The sequence below is a fragment of the Pezoporus flaviventris genome, unplaced genomic scaffold (genome assembly GCF_033815535.1).
Source record: "Pezoporus flaviventris isolate CSIRO_AGI_PZ_B2104156 unplaced genomic scaffold, CSIRO_AGI_Pfla_v1 ptg000035l, whole genome shotgun sequence".
Taxonomy (NCBI): Eukaryota; Metazoa; Chordata; class Aves; order Psittaciformes; family Psittacidae; genus Pezoporus; species Pezoporus flaviventris.
In genome coordinates, this window is record NW_026892583.1 from 10401939 (window position 1) to 10417760 (window position 15822).

General features: G+C 37.5%; 1 protein-coding gene across 9 annotated transcripts in view; it reads right to left on the bottom strand.

The window, feature by feature from the left end:
• Positions 1–3681: 3681 nt before the first annotated feature.
• NIN (ninein) overlaps positions 3682–15822 on the bottom strand; it is a 62610-nt gene continuing 50469 nt past the window's right edge. For 5 of the 9 annotated variants that reach the window (XM_061462495.1, XM_061462486.1, XM_061462489.1 and 2 more), the window contains 6 exons: positions 15283–15465; positions 14631–14780; positions 14019–14117; positions 9923–10114; positions 4372–4485; positions 3682–4119 (listed from right to left, as the gene is read on the bottom strand). In XM_061462495.1, the coding sequence (XP_061318479.1) occupies positions 3910–4119; positions 4372–4485; positions 9923–10114; positions 14019–14117; positions 14631–14780; positions 15283–15465 (948 nt within the window). In that variant the 3' untranslated portion in view covers positions 3682–3909. Of the gene's footprint in view, positions 4120–4371; positions 4486–6306; positions 6772–7802; positions 7850–9917; positions 10115–12906; positions 12968–14018; positions 14118–14630; positions 14781–15282; positions 15496–15822 lie in introns of those variants that run through there. The other 4 variants (XM_061462490.1, XM_061462492.1, XM_061462493.1 and 1 more) reach the window with 4 other exon arrangements.

The window sequence follows — 15822 nt, forward strand, 5'->3', positions numbered from 1 at the left end:
CCGTGGGGAGCTCGGGCCTAGTCGGAGCTCCGTGACTAGCGGCCGTGCCTCCCATCCCAGTGACGGGAAGTGAGATTTATAAGGTTAAACGGGAAAGCAAGAAACACTCGGTATTTTCCATATGAAGGCGAGGGCAGAGTGTGCCTGAAAGTAAGACGAGGTGTGTTCATTACCTCTCAGTTTTCTACACTTTTCATACTTTCATGACAGAATAAACTACTCACTCCAAAAGTAGCTCCCAGACTGTCCTGTTACGATAGCCTTGCCTGTGCCTTTGCAGACTGGGTTTGAAGTACCTAAAACTTCCATGGGAAGATAGTGAGGTGTTCTGATATTGGATAAAACACAAATGACACAAATATGGATAATACAATATTTTTATATATTTAATACATTCATTATAAATAATGTGTAGTTGGTTCATCTTTCAGTTTTACCTGATGTTGCAAGGACAATACATTACACCAGAACAAAAAACTCAATAGAAAAAATAATACACACTTGTTCTCATTTACACAGAAGTCATTTGTTATGAAATGACAGCACCTGACACCAAACAGGAGACTTAACAGGTAAATGATGGAAAACCTGAGAGACAGTGATAGCATTTGCTGAAAGTAAACAAAAGGATGCTTTCTCTTTATAGAGCCAAACAGTTCCATGCCCTACCTTCCACATAACCTGGCTAAATTAAAACATGGTAGAATCTTTACCCCCCCCCCCCCCCCCCTTTTTTTCCAATCAGGGTTCAAAGAACTCAATTTTCCTTACATTTAAAGTAGTAATTAGAGAACATGTGACAGTGTATCCTTTTAAATAATTCCAAATTGACAAGTGGCACTTCTACTGTGAGAGTTCAGTACACATAAACTTAACTTGCTGTCTCTCCCCTTCCCAAACTCCTAACCCGAGATATCCATGTGCCTTTATTTTCACAGTGATTCATAAAGCAAGAGTTGAAAACATTTAAAACATCTTCTGGTCACAAGGTAGTTAGTGTCTTAATTGACAAGACCTGTTGTAATGAGTGAGGCCTAGAAATTCAGTTCTTTTCAACTGGTACAATACCAATAGATACTTTGGTATCTTTAAAAAGCCTATACTGCATAGGATACACATTCATGCACAAAAGACCATTTATACTTAATAAATTATGTGTTTCTATGCTTGTTTTCAGTAGTGTGGGCTTAATAAACTAGCTGCTTATCTTCTGAGCTGACACAATGGACCAAGAAGCAACGTGACACTTGTTTGCAAGCAGCACTACTTTTCTCTGTGTTCCCTCCTTTTGGGAAGGGATTATCCTGAATTTTCCTGTAGCCACAAAACCAGTACAGTACAGAAAGGCTCTAGAATATGTAATTACAAAAGGCACTTCTGAGGATTAATTCACACAAGTGTTCCAGTGAAACTGATGTTTCGCTTAAGAAATATTTACCAAACCTCCTCCTCTCTCCTGTGATTAGATTAGTTTTTAGAAGCTAAGTGAAAGAAAAGTAGAGCAAGTTAGGTGAGAAAGGGAGGAGTCAAAATTCCCTTTACTCCATTTTTCCCCTCTCTATTCCAGCATCCCAGCTGCCTTTTTGCTACTGTGCTCTAAAAGTGTCTGTATGTTTGGTTTAGAAAAGCCTGGTAACTACCAGGAGGTTAAAAGAATTAGTTAAGTAGTCTAGCCTTTAAAACTGAGTAATGTGAAACTAATTGCACAATAGCTTAAGTGAAGTACCCGTTCCTTCTCACTGGCATTCAGACACCAGTCACAGACTGAGTGTTAGAAGGTTACCTAGGTCAAGATATGAAGTAGTGTTAAAATGTGCTAGCTAATAATATTTTCCAAAATACAGTGCTGATCATCTGAACCTGCTTAAGATTGTTTCCTGGAAGTATTTTGAAATTTTGCTCAGTTACCATATTGCTGACACACAGCAAAAAACTTTTTGCAGCCTCTGAGAAGCAGGATATACAAATCCCCGAATTTGAGATTACTTGGAAAAATGCACACTAAAAGCATTTAGAATAGCATAGCAGTGAAGTAATTTATAGAGACTTTGATACTCCGATGTGTTCTTCTTACATGATCGTATTTCCACTTCCACTATATTCCCTGCAGAAAGGAAGGGAGGAGGAGGTCATCACCCTGTGTGTCTAGCTCAGTCCCTCAACCCTCCAAAATCGGTAAATAATCACTTGGACATAGGGAGCATCCCCTACAGCCACATGCTGATCAGTACTGACCTTGTAAGGCAGAATTATCCCCGTTTCTAGGGGACTTTTGGCTCATTACAAGTGCAGCCGGAACCATCACCTCACTAGTGGTCTCAGAGACAAACTATCTACTCTCCTCCTCTGTATTCTCAATTCACGTGTATATGAAGAGGTCCCGTTTGAAGCATTGCCGGTGTGGCCCCTTTCACTAGTTTTACTTACATTGTTTAGATGTCTTACTGGTCTGATGGAGACAAGGCAGTTGCAGGGCATTTAGACTATTTGCAGTAATAGGTTACATACAAGCATTTGAGCATGTAAGTTCTTATTCAGCTGCTTCCAATTCAGACGCCTCTCAGTCTTGAAGGTGTTCCCAGAAAACTTGCATCTCCCCAGCCTCATGGGCTGATCAAACAGGACCTTGATGTTCTGCTACCTTCATGGCCACAGAACTTCTGCATATTTGTCTAGGAGTACTAAGGTAATACTCATCCAAGTGCAATTTGTTTTGTCCTGCCTTCCCTAATGCATATTTATCTTCATCCACTGACATTAATATCCACATTTATAACATTGAAGGAAACTAATTTAGGCTGTTATTCCCTGAGTTCTTCATAGTCACATTGAATATGTTTCCTCACAATTAATTACAAACTTAGATTCTATACTAGGGCCTAATGCAAAAGACAGGCTTTTCCAAATTACCACTCAGATTGAAACAAACACTGCATTAATGGCAAAGGCCCACATCTGTGAGGCCTAATGATGGGATTTCACTGATGAAATTATTCAAATCCCCCTCTTCATTCTTCTTCCAGTTCTTTAACAAACTTGTCCTGCTGCTTTACTGAATTTATAAATTATATAAGCAAAACTCCCATCTTCAGCTTAATGACTCTTCCCTTCTTTAGTAACTTATCTCCATATGCAAAAAAAAAAAAATAAGGCCTCTACAATTTTTACATTGTCTGGCAGCACAGCTTAAAAAAAAAAAAAGAAAAAAAAGAGTAGCAGTCTTTAGTTGCCAGCTGGGAAAATTCTTCAGATGAAGCAGTTACACTTACTTGGAGGCAGTAGGCTATTTACATATTTTAAATAAAACTTTCTTTTTCTCTGAGCTCTGCAGAGAAATGGCCATGAGGAATAACCCAGAAGCCCAACACATCAAGTGGAGCATATTGCTTTACAAAAACCAGAATCAGTTTACAAGACGCAGACCATATCAAGAAAGTCTTGCTTTCAATACCAGTTATACTGACAGTGTTGAAGGCTCACCTATCAATATTACTGGCTTTGGAGCATGAAGTATTCTAGAAAGCCAAAAGTATTTTAAAGGTTTGAATTCAGTAATGCATGTTTGCATTAGACCTTGGCTTCAATCTAGATATGAGTAATTGATTCAATACAGTAAATTCAGAATTTATATTTTAAATTAAAAACAAAGTATCAAAATAAGTTAACCTAAGAAACCATGTCTTGTTCTTTTACATAGCAAAGATTACTTTTAGACAAAACTTAGCAGAAAAACAGTTTGGGAATAAACAAAAATTCTGTTTTGGCAGTGTCTGGTTTGGGATTTAGCTCTGTCCTCTCCTTGGAGGTACCCGTTAACTAAAAGTCACCAATACAAAAAGGCAACACAGTAAAAAGCTAAAAAATAATTTTAGTAAAGTGCACGGGACCGTGGCATACTGTATGTCTTTGCTATGACCTTATCTCGGATGCTGAATGAAATGATGGGGATGCCAAGTTCTTTACTATCCTATTGAGGTTGGCAATTTTTTCTTCCAGTAAATAGTTTTTCTTTTCAGCAGTTCTCTGCCGCTGCTCTGTCATCTCCAAAGCCTTCAGCAGTTGTGCATTCTCAACATAGAGATCCTTGACCACTGCATCTGCCTTAGTGTTCTTGGAAAGCTGAATTGTGAACAGAACAGAATTACTCAGCAAATTAAAAGGAAAATAAATATAAATTAAAAGCAAGAACAGTGCTGAAGAAGTAAGCCCAATTTGGAGTTTTAGGAATAGACAAATAGGCTGTACTTTAGCTCAGAAGCCTTAAATAAAAAGGAAAGCACCTTTAACTTTATTCTAAGCAAGAATGACTTTGCAGCTTGTTATTTACAGAAGTAATGGGGACAAACTGAGGAAGAGAGTAAGAACACCTACTTGTTCTTTCAGCTGATTTACTTTATCTTGGAGAAGCCTCTTCACAAGCCTTAATTTCTGTTCAACATCAATCATGCGTTCTTCCATCATTTTTAGAAGCTGCTCATGACCCCCCTGTAAAGCAATATTTACATGAGAATCAGTTAACCAAACTGAGTTCACATTCATTTTTCTTTTTTTCCCCCAGTTTATGCTTAAGAAAATAGCTGGCACTCCCCATTTGAGTCTATTTTATAGAGTAGACTAAATGAATAAACTATTCGTGGAAGCAAAATATTATGGCAACACTTAAAGAACACTTGCAGCATTAAACTGATTTTCTAAGTTACACTCGAGATTACCAGATCTAAGAGAAACTCATATAAAATTTAAGTTCTGTCATTACTGTGATAGATCTGGAAGTCTCCTTTTTGTGTTCTTGGGTGCTGCCATATTTCTTTTGAATGGGGGAAACAAAATGCCAATCAAAATCTTAATGATTTCAGAAAAAATTAAGGTGAAGTCATAAGGGCAAGTCTGACAGTACAACTCTCCCACACCAAAGCCCCTTTGAAATGAAGTAATATCCTAAAAAAGTAGGATGCTATTACGCAAACTCGATTCTTTTTTTTTTTTTTCCTCACAAGATTAGCTGTTCATAACCAATGTTTACCAAATAGGAACTCTATAAAGGTTTTCCTCTTTTTCTTCTGTGAGGTAACAGTCTAGCAACTTACTGGAGTGCCCATTGCACCAACATTTGAATGAAATTTTTCTCAAATAACAGAAACACCAGGAACTACAAGAAAGGTTGGTTGTATCTGAGAATTTTAGACACTGACAGCCAGGAAAGGGAGTCTTTATTTTAAAGCTACCATGTTACTCTAACTCTAGGAAGTCACCTGAGAAGATTAACTTTGAGAGAGCACTAACCTTCCCCAAAGGACATACCATCAAAACCAAAGCACCTTCACACGTCTGGGAAGATAAATGAAAAACTGCGGGAAGATTGTTTCAGGTAGGTAGTTGCTCATCTAAACCACTGTAGAAAGATCCTCTTAGGGGACTGATTGAAGTCCACTCAACATTTTATTTGTTATAAACACCAGAAATTCCTTAAATCTATATAAGGGGCTATATGACTATCTTGTGAAAAATTGGAAAAAAGTCTACAGAAAGCAGGTTTACACTGTGGCTGGACTGGATATTTTCCTGGATTAAAAAAGCATTACTAAGCAGAAATTGAGGGGATTTAGTAGCCAAGTTATCTTGAGCCATCGTTCATAGTTTGATTGGAATTCAAAAACATAGCTGACTATTACAAATTCATACAGATTGCAAGAGCCTTGAGTGAGTAGTTAAGTGGAAACTAAGAATTTATAGTGGTCTCAACACCCATGATACCTGGGGGTTTTTTTTGCCTTAAAGTTGATTTGAGAACATTCTAACTTCATATTAGTTCACATTTAACGAGAGAGGCCAGCTGCAGTGTTAGCTCTAAGGCCATTAGAAAGTTAGAAGCAAAAAGATCTTTGAAAACAGAGCTGAAATGGTTCATGGCTCCCATCTAGAAAAAAATCGTAGGCCTTAAGGAGGTGTTTTGCTAACCTATTAAAGAATTAAAAATCTAGTTTAATTTGGTAATTTGAGACAAAGAATAAAGAATGCTGTCCAAGAAACTGGTGTGTTAATTTTCCATTTTCTGGCACTGCCTGTTTACTTTATGGCTACAATAAATAGAATATGCCCACATACTATGCAAATTCTTTCCTTAAATGTGCAGGTACATCTGCTAAAGAGAAGCTGAGTATCTGTACTTAAGTACATTCCTATTAGAAATCTTTTCCAGAAATCCTGATACGACAATCCTCAGTATCAAAGACAAATACCTTGTCTAAAATTTGTTAAATCTTGTTCACAAAGCTGAAACTATTGATACTATTAAGACAAGAGACATTATGTTTAAAAAATTTTTATTTTTCATTTACATCAAAAATGTCATCTTTCCCTGTTAAAAACTTTATACATCTTATACAAAAGTGGAGTATAAACACCTCAGGTTTTCTTCAAATCTCATATAAAATTAGTTCCATTTGAGAAAAAATAGTCTCTTTCCACACTGAGCAACCCCATATTTTAAATAACATAAATAAAAAGTCTTTGCAACAAATTAAAAAAGACAGCTTGTAAACTTGCACAAAATAGCTTCTAGAGAAATAAATAACACTGTGGAGACTTTTTTTTTTTTTAAAGAAAAAGTACAAAATAATTGGATCCTCAAGTTTCTCAGCTTATGCCAGTTCGTGTGTTTGTGTGTGTTTATCATGGTAAGGAATGAAATCATAAGCAGCCAAGCTGTCAGAGGTGCCCAATCCTCCGGTAGGAATCTGCATGCACTGCTCGCTGCTCCGGTAGCAAGGCCTAGAGAAAGAAGGCAAGTGGGATACTTCACCCTGATATCCAGATTTTCTTTTAAATACTTATGTATACTTAAAGCAAACCACCAATACAAGCAAAGCAAGCAACACAAGACAAAAAACACACACACAAGAAAATATGCAGAGTATTACATATTAGATTTCTCTATTAGTATTAGCACTACACATATGCAATTAAGGAGATATTCAGGATGCATTTTCTAAATGTAAGGGCTCTTCAGATAGCTCATCCATGTTTTTGAGGGATTTAAAACCATCAGTGGCATTGATTAACAGCAATTAGTAGTTGTTTCTTAGAGGAAATTATCTGCCTCTCTCAATATATGTATATATAAAACCTCAGATTGCCAAATAACATTTCTGAAAAGTACAGTCCAGCTGACCACCTTTGAAAGCTTATTTGCATTTAAACCTAGTAGCCTTTTCCTAAGGCAGGAGAACAAGCAGTTGGTCAGAGGTGATTTGAATTTTGAAACAGAGATGAAGAAAGGGGAATTTGAGCAACTCTAAGTACTTTGACAAAAATATGGGTTAGCAGGTGTTCTAAGAGGACTTAAGGAAAGATTGGGTCATTAACAGGCTTCCAAATCTAGTTGTTGAGCAAGGAATATGAGAGCAAGTGTGTTGTTACTGTTCAGTATGTAAGAATCACAGCACTAGACAGAGCAGAAACAGCCATTGGGAATTCAGAAGAGTTCACACAGGTATACACAGCAGAAGGGGCTCAGGAGTTTTAAATTAGTGAAATTTGAATTTATGACAGTAGCCTTTGGAGGACAATAGCTCAAGACTGACTGCAAAATGAATAAAAACACAGATCACCATAGCCATGATCAAAAAAACAATGGAAATTGCAAAGCATGATAAACACAAGAATTCCAAAGTGGAAGGGGATGACTCTGAATACCTTATTACTCAGGATCTAAGAAAGCTGCAGAGTGCAAAGCAGTAGTACCAAAACTAGGTGACTAAATTTACACAGACAGAATGGACATAACCTGATGTTGTACTCACTGGTGAAAAGGTGATGAACAGAGATTAGGATGCAATTTTTCAAGATGCTAAAGGGGACATTAAAATGGACATAAGCTCAACTAAATGCTAACCTTGAACATCAGGACAATGCAGAAAAATTAACAGTGAGAATTAAAGTGAATGTGCTTACAGAAATGTCAAAGTTGACGCTTTGACTAAACTAAAACAAATTTGGCCTTGTTTATAGTTGTAGAATGCATGTATTTAATAATGGTTTTAGAAAGTTATCTAGTAAAGCCCATGAAAAAAAAGGTGAAGGAGATGTTATAAACTGGAATATTGATTCAATATATGCACACAAAAAAACAACATGATAGGAAAAAATTAAATTGATTAACTGCATTAGTGCATTGGCACCAAATATTTGCAAAGCCTCTCTGAAACTATTTTTAAATTCAAGAAGCTTCCCAGAATAAAAGCTGTTACAGGAACTGTATAAGTGATTTATCTGTAGAACTGCAAGTTCCAGGATGTGACCAGTTTGCAAATTGTTTCTCAGGCATTCAAAGGCAAAATGATAAAGTCATCCCTCTTAATGCAATACACAGCACATTCATTTACAGATGCTGCTGCTGTAATATGGCTTTTATTGATTTCAAAACTGAATGGCAGGCTTCACTTGCCACTGTCTGGCACCAAGCACATTAATCTGTGGTAATGCACTTCTATTAGGACTCAGATGAAAGGCAGAGAACCTTACAATTGATTTACTTATCCTATATTAGTTGCTGTTAAGTTCTTTTTCTGGGGAAACTTTGATTTTATGCCTTTCTTAAAAAAAGAATTCTTACTTCAGTTTTTGGAAACTTCAGAAACTGTTACTATATATATATGCTCTCTCCATAATACCTTTTTTCCAGATTATCCTATAAACACATTCAGATATTTTTAGGCTTCAAAGACTTGGTCTTATTTTTTTAAAAAGTATAACTGGTATCTGAGTTTAGAATGTAAAGTTCATTTGTTGTTTGGTATTTTTTTCCTGTTAAGAGATAAATAAAAGTGTTAGTATTTTATCTAAGTTATTTAGAGCTTTATCTTTTCTCATAAGTTGTAATACTATGTAAGACCTATGGCCTGAGCCAAACAGAGATTTAGACAAGGGGGAATGGTTTTAAACTGACAGAGGGAGATTTAGATTAGATACGAGGAAGAAGTTCTTCACCGTGAGGGTGATGAGGCACTGGCACAGGTTGCCCAGGGAAGCTGTGGCTGCTCCATTCTGGGCACTGTTCAAGGCCAGGTTGGACAGGGCTTGGAGCAACCTGGTCTAGTGGAAGGTGTCCCTGCCCGTCGCAGGCAGTTGGAACTGGATGGTCTTCAAGGTCCTTTCCAACCCAAACCATTCTGTGATGCTGTGATTTGGTAAGCCTAGTCCCCAAACTTAATAAGTAGGACAATTTGCCTCTCCCACATAAAAATTGCCTGTAATTCAGTTTTACATGCTAAACCCCACAAACACTACTAAAAGTGACTCTGTTCAATATGTGCAGTGGATATAATCTCCCTTGGAATTAGATTGTTACTGTCATACAGAAACTTCAACACTGGCATTTCTGAGGAAAAAGCAGTGCTCTCCAAACAACATCTTTTCCCATGGCCAAATAGTGAGGATAAAATGACCTTATAAAAAGGATTAATTTGTTTGAATTCTGCTTTACTACAGCTGACAGAATTCCATGTGACAGCAACAGCCCAAACTAGTATTTTATGTGCAATGAGTATGTGCTTGTGCAATAGGTAATGTGTATTTTTTAAAACAGTGTTTCCAGACATCGACATAACGTAAAGAAAACAAAAAAAAACCAACCTACAAACACTTGCTGCACATCGATCATAAGGAGAAAAGCCAGTTGTGTGTGGATGGGAATGTTTTTTAGCTCAAAAACATTACGAGGACTTTAGAATTAAGTATGGCTTAAGCTGAACATGCTAAATAAGAAAGGGCTGTTTTGTACATATGTTTGGTAGAATGAATTTTAATTTTAATTTTTGAACTGGCATAAACAGAGAACGGATCTCATCAGAATTTGAAAAACCCAGAAAACTAAGCAGATACCCTTTTAAAGTTGTAACCTGTAGAGTAATGAGAGCTTTACCTGTTGCATGTTTGTTTCAGAGGGTCTATTTTCAAGTTCTTCCTGAAGACGTTGACTCCTCCTCTCTGCTTGTAGTAGCTGGTGTTGGAGCTGCAGGAACTGTTCCTTGGGCACCATAGCACAGCCTTGCTGCTGGAGCTCTCGGGAGTGCGGTGAGTGGCTAAGTATCACACTGGTGTTTGAGTGGAGCATCTGAAGAGCAGAGTAAATCGGCCATCAGGAGAAAGCAGCAGTGCCATACATACAAGATATCTTTTGGCAATGCTGGCTTACTCTTGAACAATTTCTTGTATGAAAGAAAAGCAAGCCTGAACTCAGTAACAGAAGCTAAAGAGGCAGCTTTTCTCTTTCCAATGACAAAAAGATGCATCTTTATCTGCAATTCTGAAATCTAAAGGAATCTGAGCTTTGACTTATAATTTCAGTACCTAAAGGGGCCTGCAAGAAAGCTGTGGAAGGACTTTTTAGAAGAGGATGTAGTGAAAGTACAAAGGGGAATGGCTTTAAAGTGAAAGGGTTTAGATTAGATGTTAGGAAGAAGTTCTTTACCGTGAGGGTGGTGAGGCACTGGCACAGGGTGCCCAGAGAAGCTGTGACTGCCCCATCCCTGGAAACATTCAAGGCGAGGTTGGATGGGCTTTGAGCAACCTAGTCTAGTGGAAGGTGTCCCTGCCCATTGCAGGGGGGTTGGAACTGGATGATTTTAGGTCCCTTCCAACCTAAACCATTCTAAGATTCTATGATTTCAGATTTGAATTAAAAATTCACTGAATTTCTGATAAAATCCTATCATAGTTAAATGTGCCTGCAGTGAGCTTTAACTTAATAGTGCTTTTTAATTTTAACCTTGATCTCATCAGCTCTTCTAAAAATAGCATCCACTTCCAAATAAAAACACTAGCATGAGGCAGGCTGAAAAAACTGTCCACCACTGCCAAGTATTTCTCATCTTCAATTCACAATGGAGAGAGAACTTTCTCAAAAGCAAAATGAATTTTCAATGTCATGTATGATGACTTAAGTAATTTGATGCCTGCTGCTATAGTATTCAGAATTGAGTATCTGGAATCCCATATATATCTTTCCTTATGTTCACTACTAACTGTAGAAATGTTAACATATTTTATAATTTTCATTTTGAGACATGCCACAAGCAGAGTTTGATACTGAGTCTGGAGACCTGAGTATATGTGCTACATAAGCAAAAGTATACTCAGAGGGGCCCTTGAGATAGAGAGGGATGCACGTAACAATCTGAAGTAAGAAAATAAAAGCTTACAAAAATGCATCAGCAAGTCTGTTTAATGTAAAGGCAACAGACACTAACAAATAGTTTGTGTGTAATGGTGGTTGTTAAAATTACGCTACCAAAGAAGTTTTTATTGGTAAAACTAGGCATGTCACATGGGACAAAAGGATCACACTCTTGATAGTCCTTGCTGCAGCAAAGATTGCAGCTCAGAACCGACTTGTCCCAAACAGTTTACCTTCCCCACATCATTTCATTGAGTACTGCTGCCAAGCAGTGCTGTGACAGTTACTGGGTCAAAGTGGCTAGAGAAGAAGCATTTCTGACATTGTCTTACTATAGTAGCTTTGTAACCACGACAGACCAAGTTAGATAACTGTCCCAGCATTAGATGATCTTTCAGAGAGTATTAAGAGCTAAGATAGTCACGTGAAACAATTTAGCATTTTTCTAGACTAAGGGGAAATCCAGGTAAGACTAGCTCACATTGTAAGAGTTAATAATACTAATAAAAGACCAGAACTGTACAGTGAACACTCCTGATATTTCAGAAAAGCTGATTTGCAGCTTGAATTTGCATAAGAGTAATACTTCTTCCCATAAAGGTCCCCAGTTGACATCCTCATAAAATTCTCACCTGTTATCTGAAAACCATTACTCTATTCCCTTAGGAAAAGGCACATAGGATTATGTTAGTGGTCTAAATTTTCCTCTCACAGTGGTATAATTAAGGCGTCAATGCGTAACATATCAGTTACTGAGGCCATCTGTAATGTAAATAACTAAGCATTTTTCATAATGGCACAGCTCTTCCGGCCGTGTTTGCCTCTCTACATCTCTGCTGGCCCAGATAAACAGGAAATATGTTAAAGTAGTTTAAAACTACTTGTATTTTCTTTTTAAGCTGTAAGAAGGTTCTCTTGAATCAACTTGTTTGTAAAGGAGCTATTCTTTTTACTGACAATATAAACAGTGAAATTAAAGAGGTTTTGATGGGATTTGTTTAGGATTTCCCTGTAAGGTTGTGATGTACACGAGTATCTAATGAAATAGCTGAAAGAACAGTCAATGTTAACGCTTCTTAAAAATACATACCATTTGCTTGGCTAATGAAAACAATATAGACTTACCGCATTCTTCTGTGGAAGAAAGCGGAACAGTAACAAACTTACTAAACTATTAGAGATGACACTAAGTGTAATCACATTTCAGTTAGTATTATTAATTAATAAGTAATTAATTAAGGAAACATTTGACAGTGGTGAAAAAGCATGCAGATCTCCGAGTAAATATGCAAACACCTTCAAGCCTCACAGTCAACGGGTTAAAAGGAAGGAGTTGAGCCACTTTTCATTTTCTTATGCTGAGTTTAATTCTTTTGGACGCAATTGGTCATTTCTCTCCATTTTCATGGCAATGCCTTAGAAGTATGCAACTTCTTGGCATACAGAGTCAACTTGCATGATATATACTAACAACAAGGAGTAAAAATTTTACATTGAAATTGGTTGATGGGGCTTTGAGCAACCTGATCTAGTGGAAGGTATCCCTGCCCACAACAGGGGAGTTGGAACTGGATGAGCTTTACGGTCCCCTTCAACCCAAACCATTCTGTCATTCTATAAAAATGAATAGTGGCTTCTTTACAAGAGATGCACAGAAGAAAAAAAAAAAATCCATAAAAGAAACATGTTATCTTCATGCTGTGGTAGTACATTGAAAATGATTGCTCTACCTTCGCACACTATTTCAGAAAGAGAACTGCACCCTTCTCTGCTAGTTCCAACCACTGAGTTCTAGACAGGTTAGCCACAAACAAAAGGAGAACAGGCACAAAAGAGAAAGTTAGAAGTCATAAAGTGCTAAGTGAATGTTATACACACCTGCTGGGAAAATGTTATCAGGGGTAACAAAAGTCCTGCATGTTTGAAATACAAATTTTAGGAGAAAACACAATTCCATGCTTAGTGTTTATATTGAAGAGTTTAACAGTGTTTGGAGTTTTCCCAAAGCTCAATTAAGAGCATATAAACAAAAACAGATGGCACATAAACAGTCTTCTCAGTAACTTGTAAAAAAAAATCTGATCTTTTCTAATAAAGTTTTCAGAATTTTATAGCTAATTACATACTATATTCAGCATAATGTTTCCCATTTGCTCTCTTGATGAAAAATATGAAGTCTTTTAATAAACAGTGTTGTAAAAACCTCAACTAGAAGATGCTTTGATTTATGGAATAAGTCAAAATTGTGATGTTTGGGTTTTTTTTTAAATATTATGTTTTAATCTCAAATTCAGGACCTCAAGTTTAGGCATGACTGCTGAGAGGCAACACAGAGGTCTAGCCTAATCTGAAGGGATATGTTAACATACCATAGTTAAGCTTGCTCATCCCTGTAACCAAGGCAAGTTGGGTAAATTGTTGTCCTATCATGATCTAGATAGGGTAGCAAGGCTTAAATTCAGCAAATTATTCCTCTAATAGGAACAGGTTTGTACATTAAGAGCAGCATTATACAAATATTAGTTAGGAAACTTGAGATGACATGTTTTAGGAAGGAAGAGGAAAGTGCCTCAAGCACAGCAATAAATGTCTTTGCTATTTGATTTGATATCTGAAGCCTTACATGAATTATGATAAACCACAACATGCTTCAAAGAAGCCAGTTTGCCACACTAACATCTTGATCACGAAGATGAGAATAGGCACTGGGGGAGATTAATTCTTCTGGTTTCCTTTAAGTTTTCACCTTTCCTACACATCTAAAAGTTGTCTTTAAATAAATTCTTAGATTCAGGGAGATACTGAGAAAGCCCCACACTATTCAGCACTGATTGACAAGTACCTCCATTAACTGATCATCCAGTTTGACTTGCTTTTTCCTTAGCCCTTCATTTTCTGAGCTGGTTTCCAGTTCACGTTCAAGAGAATTCATCTGACTGATCTGTTAAAGACAAGAAGTTTCCTTAGGAAGGTAGTAGTTCCTTATTTTATCCCCCCCATATGCAAGTCACAAATCATTGCATGTGAAGACAATTCAGGATTAAAAGACATAAGTATTTGGACAAGTCTAATGCTTTGCTGAAAGCAATGTCTAAGACAATGCTATGCAGCACCTCTGACAAGTTGTAAAGAATCAGCAGGGTTTAATCTAGAAGTGGTAATGTAAGCCCTATGTATTGCTGAGCACTTGGAACAGGCCACATTTTGTTTGTTGTTCTTGTGTTCCACCACTGAACTGTTAGAACCAACTAGAAGGCATGCAGCACACTGGCAGGACTTCCACCCTGTATGCTCTGCAGAAACACAGAAGACAATCAGCTCCTTGGGACAGGGATTCACAAGAGACAGAAAGCTGAAAGCTCAGAGAAAAAGAAGAAAATTCACTGCTTGCCACATTAGTTCTTAGAGATGGAAAGTACTGCATTGAGTCACCTATTTGCCCTCTAATACTAACCTTCCTGTTTGCAGATGACAACTCCTTCTGAAGCTGTTCACACTCTCTCTTCAAGCTTAATTTCTCTTGCTCTATGGCTTTGACGATGCCCAACTGGCTTTGATGCTTTTGGTGCTTGAGGGAAAGGATAGTAGATTCCAACTGTCGGATCTAAAGAGACCAGAGATGAACAGATGTTGAAAGATGTTCCAGACCATTCCAAAAATCACATCTGCTTCGTCTAAAATATTGAGTACCAACAGACTTCAGACTTGTAACAGATTTTTTGACATTTTAGCTTGGACCATCTCGTCCTTATTTCCCTTCCTCCTCCCCATAATCTGCTTAATACTGTGAGCCACGAAACGCACAAGGAGAATGCCAGGAATATTATTTTTTTTTAATAAAGAAAAAAAATTGAAGTGTGTTAAATGAAAGTCAGACCAGAAACTTAGGAATTATCAGGACTTTCTTTTAAATAAAGAGCTGTTTAAGACCATCATAAGCGTGTCTGCTAATTAGGTGCAGATATAAAGAAACTACTCCATTACACATTTTTTCTGCAAATGTTTCTGTTCAAAGCTAATGAACAACATTCCCTTCCTTTATAACCCACTGCTAAACAGGAATCACTAAAGACTGCCTCTGTGATCTGTCAGCTTGCTCTGGTTACCTTCTCCCTGGAGTGAGTCAGGTCAGTTTTAGCACTCTGCACTTCTCTCTGCAGCCTCTCATTCTCCTGCCTGAGCAGCTGCTGCTCCTGTTTTGTCAGCTGGTCCAGCTCATCCCAGTGTATTTGCCGCTGTTGGTCCTGCTGCAGCCCTGAGGAAGGCACAGCCAGTTCTAGAACCCGATTCTTAAGACAGACAGAATTGCAGGGTTAGGCCTTAAACAAAGAAGCAGACATTTTCTCTATTCAGGTGAGTTTATAAGTAGGTTTTCAGTAACTGCAGACTCTAAAGTCACAGGATTCCAGTCTTCCTCCAGCCTACACACCATTTTCCACTAAGAAACCCAACATCCTAATCACAGTGCAAACCCAAAGTGCTTCCCATTGCTAAAATCATAGCTAATAGCGCTGCACCAGAATAGCTGATAGGAGTGCACAGAGTTCAACACTACAAAACAGCAATTTGTGTTCCGTTTCACAGCCTTATCAAGCACATAATAGAACTCAGTATTATATATTATTCAGTAATAGCTGTAATTTAGT